A 15383-nucleotide genomic window follows, 5' to 3' on the forward strand; every position below is an offset into this window, starting at 1 on the left:
GCACGTGGTCGAGCATTGTCCTACATCAACAAAGCTCCTTTGCGCTGCTGAAAATGGAAGCCAGATCACAATTTCCATAATTGGAGTAGTACAGTGAGGGAGCATCTTCAATGGTTAATCAGTGAAGAGGATGTGAAACCTCTGGCCTGGCCTGGCGGCAGGGTGCATCTAAACATTTGTCCCACTGACAAGTTTGTGTAGATGGAAGACGAGCATATTGAGAAATTACTGTTTCACAGTACGAGCATGATACACCCTTCACGACAAGACATTTCCATTTTTTAGACTCCGAAGACCAGTAAGATACTGTCCTACAGAACCCTTGTGACCTTTGCTGGTCTGTCACTTCATTAAACTATTTATGACTTAAATAACTGGATCTAGAAAATCTTGCAGGTGTGTTTTTTTGTTTTGTTTTGTTTTTAAAGCTGCAACAGGTCTTTTCAAATTTGCCCTTTATGTTAGTTATATATATTTTTTTATTATATTTGCCTATTTGTGGTAATACTTTGTCAGTTTAATTCTGGTCTCCAATAATAAATGCAATAACAAAAAAGTATTGTACAATTAGACACAGACTATCTATCAAGCTTTCAAGTCATCCAGCACAGCTGTACTCTTCCCTATAATCTAGGTGGTCCAGCTAAGAGATTCTGACAAACTTGGGAATGCAATCCCACTAGAAACACTATATCTGTCTGTATTTTAACATAACTCATGTCCTAGTGGAACTCGTGTAACCATTCCTATCAGTCATTTACTTGAAACTACCAAAGCTGGGGGCTTGCTTGGCAAAGATTTCTTTCTTTCTTTCTTTTTTTAATCCATGAAAGATTTATTTCACAGTATGTAGTGGTCTGGATTAGCTCTTTGAACCAGCAGTTCGTGCAGAGCCTGCACGTCAGAGGAAGCTGCAGCTACTTAACAATCACAAAAATACTGTGTTTGTAGTAAAGTCTGCTTCTTGGTGTCTAGACTTTCACCCAGCTAGTCAAGAAAACAGGAGAAAATCCTATCAGGCACTCAACTGAAAGTTAACTAAGGTAACCCGCTGTGAACCTCATGAAGATGTCAACCGAACATAAGGTAGAAGTTTCTATTGCAGAATAAGAAGCTCTTTTTGGAAAGGTAGGGGGAGGGGAGAGGGGGAAGGGAGAGGGGGATGCAATAGCTGCGGTCATTGTTTTATTTCTGGATCAATAGATTTATTCTAACTGCCAGGAGCTCCACACCCAGCACTCTCAATTAAAAGGGGTAAGCAGATTAGTGTGCACCTTTCAAGCACAAAAAAAAGACTCACAGAATCGTTTATTAAAAAAAAAAAAAAAAAAAAAAATCCAAGTGCATGTGACAAATGGTATTATATTTCATGGTTATTTAGTAAATCTAAAAGCTCATCACTATCAAAAAAAAAAACTCTTCTTTACCAAGTAGTCAAATTGATCAGGTTAACCGGTTCTGTTTATTGTCCAAAACTACCTAACAAATCTGTTTCAAAATTTAAGTACAATAATTACTTTATTGTATTTTTTTTTTTTTTTTTTTTAAGTGATTCAATGTGACAATTTTTGTCCTTAATTCTTACTCAGGTAAAAACCTAGCAAAGTTAAATTCTAAACTGTTATTAGCAATATGGGGACCTACAGTACAGTATACCGATCTAAATATCTCTAAAGCCTCAAAACCTCTCAGACTGAGGTAACATTATTGGGAGTTACACTGACTGTAAGATGTGTAGGTTGCAAGCAAGATAATAAAAACAGCTAAACATTTAGAATGTAGGCATGGTCTAATGTCCTTGATTTAAGAGATCCTGCAATAGGAGGGCACATGTCCAACCAAGTATCCATTCACAGCTGTGATAAAGATAGATACAATGTATCTCACAGTGCTGCCAAATGACTCAACTTCAACTTGAAATCCAACAAGCACAGCTTCAAAATAAAATGGTACCACATATATAGTGAGCATGTTTTCTTATTCTAAAGCACATGAAACAATTCCTGTCTTGACTTGACGAAACAGAGGCACAGTTCAAATATTAAACACTTTCAGTAAGAATATTATTTTGGGAAACTGTGACATGGCTAACATTTTCAATCTACTTTTATAACATTTGAAACAGGCTATGACTAATTCTTGTTTCTATTACAGTTTCACTGTTACTAAATGTAATATTAGAATGCCATCCGCTATGGTAAAAACTCATGACAAAGAGATTGGAATGCAGTTATGCAGTGATGGTAAATCTTTTCTAAGCATTTAACACAAGGTATCAATTTATTAGCAGCGTTTCCAGGTTGCTATTGTGATTTCTCACCTGTTTGAGCAGGAAAACACGTGTTTATTTTGTCATGGTTGGACATTGGAGATACGGATCTTCAATACTATTTAAGGAAGAGCTTTTTTGTGTAAAAACATAAAACAACTAAGGTTTTTTTTTTTTTATTCTTGTTCTGCTATTTTGGGGGAAGTAACTACTGTACTAATACACTCTACATCTACCCATATCATACAGCATATTCAGAAACAGGACCTAGCATATGAAAGCAATAAAAAGACAACAGGGTGTTCATATAAGGTCCAATATCTGATGTTGTCTGATCCGTGGCAAAGCCATTAAACAGCCTAGATCTGGGGATTTAGTTCTTGATCTAATGAACATTGTGCTTATAAAATGGCATACCCTCCCTTCCCAAAGTAAATTGATTATGAAGTGCATCAGACAGAGTTTTTCTACAAGTTCTAAGCTGTGCTGGTATGGTGACATATTTGCACAGGACGGAACACTTGTTAGCTAATGAGATTGCTCCCTCTAGTCATGTCATTTTAGAAGGACATATAAAATTACACTGAACATGCTGAGCTCACTTATTACATGTATTTCTTAAATAACCTGATCAGAAGTCCTTTTATGAAAACAAATAAAAAATAGGTCCCTGAACAAAATTACAGAAGTCTTGTTTTCAAAAATCAGTATTAAAATGCCAGCGTGATTTGACCGTCCCTTGTGTAACATTAGTGTACACATAAGATTAGCAATGTTATTAAACACTTCAAATTCATCAGTACAGCCTAGATCTAACTGGCCAAACAATTAACGAATGGCCTTAACAGGTCCTGGCACATGCTTGTAAATCTGTTACATGTGTCGGCAGGCCGGAACTGTCATGTCCCACTAGTTTGCGGTGGTGGTTTTCTGAAAATGTTCCAGGAACACTGTGTCAAGGGATGAGTTGGTTGCACCGGGTCCTACTATCATGCCCCTGTGAAGTCACTGAGATTCCCATATACTCTATACCTCTATTCATGTCAATTACTACCAACTACTTTGACTACTAGTAGGATTGCTTTGTTTTCTATAACAGTGACTGTTACCAACTAAAAAATAATAGAAGTTAGGCCTATAGCTAACACTATTTTGTTGCCATTAGTAAAAAAGATAATTACCATCTCATATTGTACATTTAAAAATGCTGGATTAAAAACACTATAAAAAAAAAAAAAAAAACATTTGTTTACAATCTGACAGTGCTAATTAGACTCTAGGGAAGAAAGAAAAAAGAATAAAAAAGCATAAACATTCTTTAAAATGTACACAACAACAACAACAAATCTTTAAAAAAAAAAAAATCTATTACTGTAGGAACTTGGAAAAAACAGCTGAATCTTTGTCAGAAATAACCACCTATCACTATAATACCAGTAAATTGGCTAGGATCAGAATATTCTTTATATTGCAACCATAATAGAGTTCGGGCTTTAGTTCCCCTTTCCTGAAGCATACCAATGCCTGACCACCTGAAAGCATGACATCCCTGCAGGAGCTGTCCGTACCCGTCAGAACACGTGAACTTCAAGCAGAACAGAAAAAACATCTGTCATAATGGGTCAACACACAAGTGGCCTTGTAAGCTGGTACTGAGATTAGCAAGGTGTGAGCCCACGTCCTGGCATCACTGTTTGGTTTGGCAAGTTCCAGGGTTTCAATCCTTGCAGAGAGAAGAAGTGTCTTTGGCGACAGGGTTGCGGAACTCCCTCCTGGGGAAAGAAAACCTGCTGACTGACGGCAACAAGAACTACATTTGTACAAAACCAGGCTGTACAGAGATAACCACAGCACAGACAAAGCTGGTCACTCTCATTCATTGCACATAAATAATATGCAAACAATGGTGGTGTTTACATGGACAAGTCATGACAGTTTTCCTCACAACGCGTTTGCCGTACATTTCAGGAAACACGTTGCTATGTAGTTCTGATTTAGGGAAAAAAAAAAAATCTGCCATACCAATGCAGATTACTGAATTCATAGACATTTAAGGGAGGGGATATTTAAATGTCTGTGTCTGCTTCCTAAGTAGGAAAAGAACGACTCTGAATATCGTGAGGAGAGCTTCATGCATTGCCGTGAAGATAAAAACATTTAACAAGAGAAATTAATTATAAAATAAACACGCACATTCTGAATTACGCCGCCAATTAGCTACTTGTTTGTCTGGTTACCTATCCGAACACACACAATTGTATAAAATATAATTTCTGCTAAATACAAGTTTTACTATTTGGAATGTATATTTGTGTGTGTACGTGTGTGTGTTTGTGGAACATATAAAAGTTAAATTTCATTACACTAGAACCTCTTTTCACAATACATGTTTTTATTTTGAATATAACCTACACAATTTTTATTTTATATATATATATATATATATATATATATATATATATATATATATATATATATATATATATATATATACACACACACACACACACACACACACATACATATACACACATACACACACACAGCTCTGGAAAAAATTAAGAGACCACTGCAAATTTTTCTTAAACCAGCATCTCTACATGTATGGCAGCCATTCCATTCCAGTGTCTGTTGAATTCCAACACAGGCACACCACATTCTACTGAATGAGGTACTGATTAGGGGATCACCTGAACCAAATCTTATTTAACGAGGAAAAGTATAAAAACCACTCCTGTGGTCATCACTATCCTCTTGCAATAGGACCAGCTGGATGGCAAAACAGTGCTAGTAGTACCTCAAAAGTAATTGGAATCAAAAAATAACTATTGACCATGCCCAAAGAGTTGAAAAGGAAAGTTTTGAGTGAGGAAAAGAAGGGTTCAATTCTGGCTTTACTGGCAGAGGGATACAGTGAGCGTCGGGTTGCTTCCATCCTTAAAATTTCAAAGACGGCGGTTCATAAGAACAAGGTCAAGCAGCACACATTGGGGACAACAAAGCTACAGACCGGCAGAGGGCGAAAACAACTCTCCACTGACCGGGATGACCGCCAACTCATTCGAATGTCAATCAGCAACCGTATGATGACATCAAGTGACCTACAAAAAGAATGGCAAACGGCAGCTGGGGTGAAGTGCACGGCGAGGACGGTTCGAAACAGGCTCCTAGGGGCAGGGCTGAAGTCGTGCAAAGCTAGAAAAAAGCCCTTCATCAATGAGAAGAGCCAGGCTGAGGTTTGCAAAAGACCATAAGGATTGGACCGTAGAGGACTGGAGTAAGGTCATCTTCTCTGATGAGTCCAATTTTCAGCTTTGCCCAACACCTGGTCGTCTAATGGTTAGACGGAGACCTGGAGAGGCCTACAAGCCACAGTGTCTCGCACCCACTGTGAAATGTGGTGGAGGATCGGTGATGATCTGGGGGTGCTTCAGCAAGGCTGGAATCGGGCAGATTTGTCTTTGTGAAGGACGCATGAATCAAGCCAAGTACAAGGTTGTCCTGGAAGAAAACTTGCTTCCTTCTGCTCTGACAATGTTCCCCAACTCTGAGGATTGGTTTTTCCAGCAGGACAATGCTCCATGCCACACAGCCAGGTCAATCAAGGTGTGGATGGAGGACCACCAGATCAAGACCCTGTCATGGCCAGCCCAATCTCCAGACCTGAACCCCATTGAAAACCTCTGGAATGTGATCAAGAGGAAGATGGATAGTCACAAGCCATCAAACAAAGCCGAGCTGCTTGAGTTTTTGCGCCAGGAGTGGCATAAAGTCACCCAACATCAATGTGAAAGACTGGTGGACAGCATGCCAAGACGCATGATTGAAAATCAGGGTTATTCTACCAAATATTTATTTCTGAACTCTTCCTAAGTTAAAACATTAGTATTGTGTTGTTTAAAAATGAATATGAACTTATTTTCTTTAAATTATTCGAGGTCTGACAACACTGCATCTTTTTTGTTATTTTGACCAGTTGTCATTTTCTGCAAATAAATGCTCTAAATGACAATATTTTTATTTGGAATTTGGGAGAAATGTTGTCAGTAGTTTATAGAATAAAACAAAAATGTTCATTTCACCCAAACACATACCTATAAATAGTAAAACCAGAGAAACTGATCATTTTGCAGTGGTCTTAATTTTTTCCAGAACTATATATATATATATATATATATACACACACACACACACACACACACACAGTACCAGTCAAAAGTTTGAGTACTGCTTGAAACCAGGGTTTTCATGATTATCTATGCTTTTAACTATATAAAACTTGTCTATAAACACTTAATATTTCATTATATGATATATGTACTTATATAAGCTGATAATCATAAGTGCATTGCATTCGAAAATTTTATTTTTAAATGAAAATGTAAATCTTGTCAATTTCAATGAAATAGTCACCCAAAGGAAGGGGATTTCAGTCTGAAGCCCAAGTCAGTTAAAAGTCTGAAATGTGTATAACACGGTGTTAGAACACTGGCCTAAGTATAAAAGTGTCTTTGTTAGATGTTCTCTGAGTTAACTAGCATGTTGCCTAATTAACCTTTTGTGACCAATTATTGGTAACAGGTGAGGGTCCATGATTACTATAAATATAGGTAGCATAGGCACAAGTTTGTCATTCCTGAATGTAAGGAAGCAAAAAATGGCAAAATACGCTCAGTTAAGCAGAGAAAAAAAGTCTGTAATTACTTTATGAAATGAAGGTCAATCTTTAAGACAAATCGAAGGAACTTTGCAAGTGTCTAACTGCTGTGGCCAAGACCATCAAATGATTTGAAGAAACTGGCACTCATGAGGACCGAACAAGGTCAGGAAGGCCAAGGGTGACCCAGAATCAGAGAACAAGTTCATTCGAGTCACAAGTCTGCGAAACCGGCGATTTACTGCCCCTGAAATACAAGCTCAGCTAAATGCTACTAGAAGTACAGATGTTTCAACATCAACTGTTCAGAGGAGATTGCGTGAAGCTGGCCTAACTAGAATAATTGATGCAAAAAAAATATTGTTAAGAGTGCAGAATAAGAGGAAGAGACTTGCCTGGGCCAAAAAACACACAAACTGGACGTTTGTGGAGTGGAAGTCAGTCTTATGGACCGATGAGTCCAAATTTGAAATATTTGGGTCCATCCGCCGAGTATTTGTAAGACACAGAGAGGGTGAGCGCATGAGTTCTGCATGTGTGCTTCCCACTGTCAAGCATAGAGGAGGCAGTGTCATGGTCTGGGGTTGCTTTGCTGGTGACAGAGTTGGTGATCTTTACCAAGTCCATGGCAAGCTCAAGCAACATGGCTATCATAGCATACTTCAGATGCATGCCATTCCACCAGGATTACGGCTAGCTGGGCAGTCCTTCATTCTTCAGCAAGATAATGACCCGAAAAACACCTCAAAGTTGTGCAAGAACTATCTGGCGAAGAAGGAAAGTGAAGGACAACTCAATCTAATGACCTGGCCTGCCCAGACTCCAGACCTCAATCCCATAGAACTTGTATGGGACAAACTGGACAGAAGAGTCAAAGCAAAGCTACCTACAAGCTACCCACATCTCTGGGAATTGCTGCAGAAGAGCTGGGAAGACATGTCGGGTGATTTCCTGTTGAAACTTAAGCGAACGCCTTGTGTTTGTAAGGCTGTTATTAAGGCAAAGGGTTGCTATTTTGAGGAATCCAAGATTTAGAGACAATTTTCAATTTTCTTGAACATTGCTTTGATGCTCCTTATGTTTTGTTTTGTATATTGTAACATGCGTTTTCATTTTCAAGTATTTACAGAAACATACGACATAAAACATTGTCAATTATGAAAAAAACTATTTTCTAGCAAATGTACTCAAACTTTTGACTGGTACTGTATAGATATACACATACATACACACAAGGTTGTTGTTATCACTACTGGACATAGCAGCCACCAATTCCTTTGTTTTGTAAAAAGAAATGCACCGGGGAAGACATCAGTAGGAGAGATTTCATCTTGAAGCTAGCTACAGCGCTTCAGCAGAAACATTTCGATCAGTAAACTGCAAAGATGCAGGCTGCAGCAGCTCAACCTGGATTCTGTTCTGTGAGTGACACAAACACACACGAGAAATCAAATGTTACTTTGGTTTCAGATCAAAAACTACTTTTGTTTTAGTTTTGTATGTACATAAACCTCTTTACACACTAGTTTCTTTTGAAATGTTTATTTTATTATAGTTTTTCATTTTTTAAGTAGTGCTTTATATGTGGTAAGTTAGAAAAAAAAAACGTATGTTTAATTGTTCATTTAAATACAGCGTTCGGCTGTGTAGATGTTTGGTATGATGTGCTTGAATAAAACTTTTGAGTTGTATCCAATAGTTTGTCTTTCATTTTAATATTGATGATATTTAAAATGTACTGTGATAATGACTGCCGTCAGCGGTTGTAGGTATGAGTCCATAAAATGTACATTGTGTGTGTGTTTTGTATGGCCTTTCTGCTCGAGATTACGTGAGCTTAAGTTAGAAGAACTGGAACTTGATTGCTGAGACACAAGCATGATTCCTGCTCAGGTTTACATTGGTTTTTACAGCTATTTTTTATCTTAAGAAAGCGATTGACCCTGCCATTAAAGTCATACTGCCAAAAGACGTCCTTTTGCTGTTTCACGATGTATTCGCATGACAACGTCACACAGTCATGACTGTAGAGTCGAGTTTCAAGTGCATGTAAACCCAGCCAATGTTAAAGCAAATTATTCCCAATCCATTTAAAAATAAAATATGAAAACGCAACTTGTAACTCAGTAATATCATTTGCAAGTTGCTAATACAATATTGAGTTAAATGTATTTGGTATAGAGGTGAAATCGCCCAAATATACAAGCATATGGGCCAGCTTTCTCTGAGAACTTTTACACGTTTACTGCCACCTAATAGTTTTGTGAGCAATCACTAATGACTGAAGTAGGCCTACAGTATATCAGAGTACAATATGAAAAATTAGGCTACTTGAATCTAGGCGTGCATTGGCAGGACTTTACAGGAAATAATGGTTACTAAAAAAAAGAACACCACTAACTTTATACAGATCACCAACTGATAATATCATCAGTTTCAACAGACGCACGCCTGAGGTTAATTTATCTCTTTCTAATAAAAAAAAGGAAAACAGTTTAGAAAATGATAACTAACAAATGCATACAGCTGATCTGCATTCTAAATGCTGTGTTTATACTACGTATTTGTTTGCAGCACATTTAGTTTTATATATCATAAAATAGCCTAGTGCAAGGAACTCAATTAACTAGAGTAACCAGGCTCTGGGGAGCTGAAAGACAGGTATCATCTGCCTCACTCTGCTGCCTTGGCAGTGTTAAACAATACAGTCTGCTTGGCACAGATCAAAAGAAAGCTGTCACTATTAATTTGCAATATTCAAACTACTGTACGATGGCATTGTTTTTTTTTTATTTTTGTTTTTTAAAAAACATGATACAATTTAAACTGGAGAAGTGTGGCTTGTGATAAAGAGAAATGACAAGTCAAAGCACGTGTACATTTGAAGGCTCCTTAACCTCTCTTTCCCTCACTATGCCTCCAAAAAAGAAAACTTTTTGTACTTAAATACAACCAAAAAAAACAAAACAAAAAAAAAAACTGTACTTCACAATTACAGTACAAATAAGGTGAAAGTATGCACCTTAAAATGGAAAAATGAATTGATCAGTTTGCATGATACTGTTTATAAATGCTGGTTTGCACACCTGTAAAAAAAATACATTTCCATTCTGTTCATTGACAATTACACACTAAGCCATCCTGTCAACAGAGACCTCTGAAAAGGTGTTTTATGACTAATTTTAATTTTATGGGTCACTTGCAACTTATAAATTGAAATTCAATACTTTTAACCTCAGAGACTTGTTGACGTCATTCATAAATGGAAATAGAACAGCATGGAAACCATGCTTCTGTACAGTAACTGGTTTAAAAACACTTTGAGTGCAGTATTCCACTCCGTGTATCCAAAACATAAATGATCACTTTGAATCCTCCACAAATGTATTTTCTAAATTCATGCAATAGGTTTTGCAGTACTTCTCAAGGGCAGTGGTCTATGGGACACAGGTGGTAAGCTATGTTGTCATGTAAAATGGCTTCCTGTAGAGAGAAATGTTTATATGGAAAGAAAAAAACATTCCACTGAAACTCAACCTGGTATTAAACACAAGCTAAGAACCACGTCAGGAAAGGAACCTCAGAATTGTGTATGCGACGTGAGAGGGGTGTTATCAAAATACATAAGCAGCAATTCATTTATCATATGCTGTTGCTATTTTTATATCAGGGACTGTAATTAAGATAGGATTATGTTTTGAAATGCTTTCTCAACCAAGAAGAGAACTGCAACATAACTAGAACAAAAGCAACTTTTAACAACAACAACAACAATCTTTATTTTTATATAGCACCTTTCATAATGGACCACCATCACAAAGCACTTTACAAGATACAAGACTAGGTTGTGTGAACTATGCATCAGCTGCAGTCACTCAGAACAACGTATCACCTGAAAGACAGAGCACAAGGAGGTTAGGCGACTTGCTCAGGGTCACACAATAAGTCAGTGGCTATAGATATTTACGGTACGGTACGGTACTATAGATATTTATTACACTGGTGTCAGTATTAAGGATGAAGGAGTCAAAAAACTGTGATTAAGACATATTTTCAAAAGCTAAAGGTAGCTATTTATGTGAGTGCAAAGCACAAGGATCAAGGGTTTGTTAAACCGCAGACAGTTGTTAGTGTGTTTTTTTTTTTTTTGTTTTTTTTTTTTTTTTTTTTTTTTTTTACGCACACTTACGCTTGTTTCACAAAGATTTCTGTAATTTGTTCTAGGGACTGACTGAACTGCGCTGGCTGAGAGCAAGAACATTGCACAAACATAGCACTTGAGATATGAGCATTTAAATATGGTAGATACTGTACAACATTCTTGCCCACAGCCATATTTGGTCTCTGACCAAAGAAGTAAGCTAAGTGTTGTTAATTACAGATAACGTCACATCGATATCTCAAACAAGACTTAAATGTTCAGTTATTATATAGGCTACCCATCAAAGAATTTCAATTGTAAGTATAATTTAACCTTGTTGAATCTGAACATTTTGTACAAACCAAGACGGACAGTACATGGTTTCAAAAGCCCCTTTCACACTGGCATGCTCTACCCGGGTTGGACCCTATGTTGTAGACTAAACGTTTCTTCATCCCTGCTGCAATCTGGCTCATGGTGTGCTTCAAGCAACAAAAATATGGCTAAACAGAATAAGCAAAAACGTTCCTTGCTGAAGTGAAACCTTTACGCTGGGGTGGCTGTTTGTTATTTCGTCAGATGTCATGCACTTTGTCTCACTCAACCCAGGTCAAAGGTTGTTAACCCACATCCTGAGGTGGGTTGCCGGTACTCAGGTTAATCCAGTACAACCCAGGTACGTGGTTTTAAACTACGTGGGATTACGACCCGGGTAGCCATAACCTGGGTCCGGACCACGAGGTAGAAATGCCAGTGTGAAAGGGGCTAAAGATATTTCTTTATTACAATTTATAATACGTTCTTTAACGCATGCTCTTGCTTCATCTGTAAAAAGTTTATGTGGAAAATCCCTTTCAAAAACAGGGTTGCCACATACAATGAGGATAGCGTGACTCCCTGTAATTATAATGTATTCCTCATACAGTCCTTTATTTCAAACCACACAGCTCCTATTTTACTATTCCTAATTGTTTTGTTATTAAATATTGTTTTGTATGGTTTTTAATGCCTAGGAGACATAGGTATGTTTAATCTCCATCTGACAACCAAGACAGCCACACATCCAGAGGTTTGTGATCATCATTGTCCAGAATTTGTGCCATATACATATATGAAAATACAGATAATACCATTGTGTCTGTATGCAATTCATGCCAGTAGGAACATTATATATAAAAGAAAGAAGTTATCGTTCTGACTTTCTCAACTTTATTAAATTTAGCAGCTGGATATTGTTAGATCATTTCCTTAGATAGCCTTTCTAGTGCCAACATGTCTGCTTAAGTTCCACTTACATTAAGACTATATATCATAAAGAGAGTTAATGTTTATTATTTCACACAATTGGGCACTAAGAAGTAAACCTTTAGTAGTGCTTACTGCAGTCTTTCAGGCAAAATTCCAATCACTCATACAAAACAAGATTAAATATGATACAGTAACTTTAAGAGGAAAACATGTGTCTGCTGCTTTTAGACTACGCCCAGAAACCTACAGCTGTGCACAACTTGTAAGCAGTTTAGGAACAAAAAACAAACTGCATGAATCGCACTTGCATTTCTCTAAAGGTTTGAGGTCATTGTATAATTTGAAGAAAGCCTAGTTAAGTCAAATTGCAGCGCTACTTGTTGCTACAGTATTTAGTTCTGAAGAGAAAACTCCTGCCCCGTTGTCAGAGCTGCAAACTTGTGTAAACGGGCGTCATTTTAAAATGTTCATTTCATCAACATGTTATCTTAGCATATCATCTACAAAAAATACTGGCTGTACACCTTGAGTTTGAACCATACCTGGCATAGAAGACATAGATACAGTAAAAATGAGAATATAAAAGCTCAGAGTTTAACCATTCTTGCATTATTATTATTACCAGAGATGTAATATTGAAGCAATTCATACTTTCTGCAGCACTGCCACCAAATAAAATTAAACAGTTGCCAAGCCATCAGAAATCCATAAATACCTAAAATATTTATTAAACACACATTCCCCTTGAGCATGCACTGTTAGCTGGCTCTTGTGTCTTTAAATAAACTCTCTTTTTACTGTAACTTCAACACACATTTTATCATTTTAGTTTATCTTGAAAAAGTTACAACTAGTAAATGTTTAGACAAGTAATTTCTGAATGTTAGTTTTAGTGTAAATGTTTGCAAATATTTACCATCATGACAGCCCTACTCAAAGGCAGTCAGAGCTTACTCTGATCAACAACCCATTCAAGTCTTCTTTTCTCATGATACCTGCATGTTTAGTCTATAGGAAAGTGAGAGACAAAAAGAAGACTGGACAGTCTTCTTATCTATACCTGCCCTGGTGATTCACTACACTCTAAAAGTTGAGGCAATGAAGACATTCGTTTTTTATTGTCATTTGCACTTTCATTTTCCAGTGACAATTTAAACAGTTACTTATTAGGAAATATAAGTATAACGTTAGACAGCAGCTGTTTCTATGCGATCAATTCACTTTATGAGCAACACTGACTTACATCAGGAATGTGCACCTTTACTATAAATAAAGATTGCACACCTTATTGCAGCTTTTCCCAAATCAACATCAATCAATTTAAAGCCCCATGCTCTGGTTCACAGTATCATGTTCATTACAGCTGACAAACACAGATTCGGACAAGAATATGTGAACTACAATATCATACCTTTACTTTCAGAAGCAGGGCATTCCACCTGCAGTACAAGATCAAAGGTTCTTGCAGGATTCTCGCTGTTAAGGCAAGCAAATCACACAATACGATTAGTTACACACCTTATCATACATTGACTTAGAAACATTTATATGCCAGTAGCCCTGACTTTATTGTAAATGCGAATGAACGTTGTTATGAAGGTTCTAAGTTTTTTTTTTTTTTTTTTTTTTTTAAAGCTAAATGTAACTTGCCAATAACAACCTAAAATAAATGCTAGTTAAATAATGTAATGAGTTAGATGAGCTACAATCTAACCAGTTAAATGTTGGATCTACAGTGTATGTGTTTAAATATAAATCATTTAGCAACAACTGATCCAGACCTTTTTCACTGGGACTAATAATAGGGCTGGTGAAACCTGATTCCGGGAGTGTTTTAAAGGCTTCTGGCCTACATCACGTACTTTGCGCTCAGTTTTAATGAATGAGTCACTGACAATAATGTACATGTTGTCTACAATTAGGATTTTAAGTCCTGCATTTCTGTAAGCACTACGAGTTTTGTTTTTGAAAGCATTGTATTTCAATGACACACACACACACTGCCGTACCGTGTTGGTTACTGCTGTACTGCTTCTACTTACTTAATTCTGCTGTCCATGGTTTACAGCATATCGATTGCTCCAGACCGGCTTGTTTTTACTGCTGTCTGAATCCACAAAGAAGCGACTGCAAATGTTTAGTTTCGAAACCGTTTTGCCTTGAGTGGTTTGCATGTGTTTTTAGACTCCGTGGTAATAATATGTCATGTTGTGCTTCCTTCGATTGCTGCTTTAACCGGACTGCTTATGTTTCAGTTCCACACAGCTCCTCAGTACAGAAACCAGGAAGTAGAACTGGAGCTTAGTGACGTCATTCCTTTGATAATACCTGATTTTAGGACGCAGGCCAGAACTGAAGAGGTGTGTGTGTGTGTGTGTTTTCCAGTGATACAGTCACAACAACTGAAGAGCCACTAAAGCTGTGTTCAGATAACATGGGGGAAAACACACAACTTACGTTTAAAATTGAAACACTTGGTGTCGACGATTCAGTACTTGACACAAATAATTGTTTATTATAATTTAGGTATTTAAAAAGGTGCCTTTTCCACCCTGTTTAGTAATGTTGTTTTATTTTTTTTGTTTGTTTGTTTTTTAAACAAATTCTTATTTTCTGAATAAAACAAGATGTAGCTGCTTACATATGTCATTTCTTTTGTTATAAAAGATAAGGGTATGGGTTAATCTTGTTAAATGTGCACTCCTATTGTATAGTGTACTGTTTTTAACATTGTATTTATCGTGTTTTTACTCTTTCACTGTAGTTTTACTTATATTTAATACACCTTGCAATGCATTTACCACAGTACCTCAATAAAGATTTAATAATGTTAGGGTACCATCATTTGTCTTAAGCTTGTGTATGTAAATATGCGTTCTAGAATGAAAACATACTCATTACCACAGCATTACACCTACAAAGTTTGTTCTATTTTTTAAATGGTAATTTGCTTGCACAAATAATTTCTTTCATCACAATATAAATAATGCATTTGATATATGCATTGAAAAAGTGATCAGTTGCAATCATCTTGCAAATTTAGTCCTTAGTTCTTTATTAAGTGTAGG

The 15383-nt window shown here is 36.8% G+C and overlaps 1 protein-coding gene across 5 annotated transcripts in view; it reads right to left on the minus strand.

The window, feature by feature from the left end:
* The window catches only part of LOC121330971 (DENN domain-containing protein 1B-like), a 90015-nt gene extending 75423 nt beyond the window's left edge, over positions 1–14592 (minus strand). For all 5 annotated transcript variants that reach the window (XM_041278004.1, XM_041278002.1, XM_041278003.1 and 2 more), the window contains exons 1-2: positions 14358–14592; positions 13727–13791 (exon numbers count right to left, since the gene is read on the minus strand). In XM_041278004.1, the coding sequence (XP_041133938.1) occupies positions 13727–13791; positions 14358–14374 (82 nt within the window). In that variant the 5' untranslated portion in view covers positions 14375–14592. The remainder of the gene's footprint in view (positions 1–13726; positions 13792–14357) is intronic.
* Between the last annotated feature and the right edge of the window lie 791 nt (positions 14593–15383).

The sequence above is a fragment of the Polyodon spathula genome, chromosome 18, assembly GCF_017654505.1.
Source record: "Polyodon spathula isolate WHYD16114869_AA chromosome 18, ASM1765450v1, whole genome shotgun sequence".
Classification (NCBI taxonomy): Eukaryota; Metazoa; Chordata; class Actinopteri; order Acipenseriformes; family Polyodontidae; genus Polyodon; species Polyodon spathula.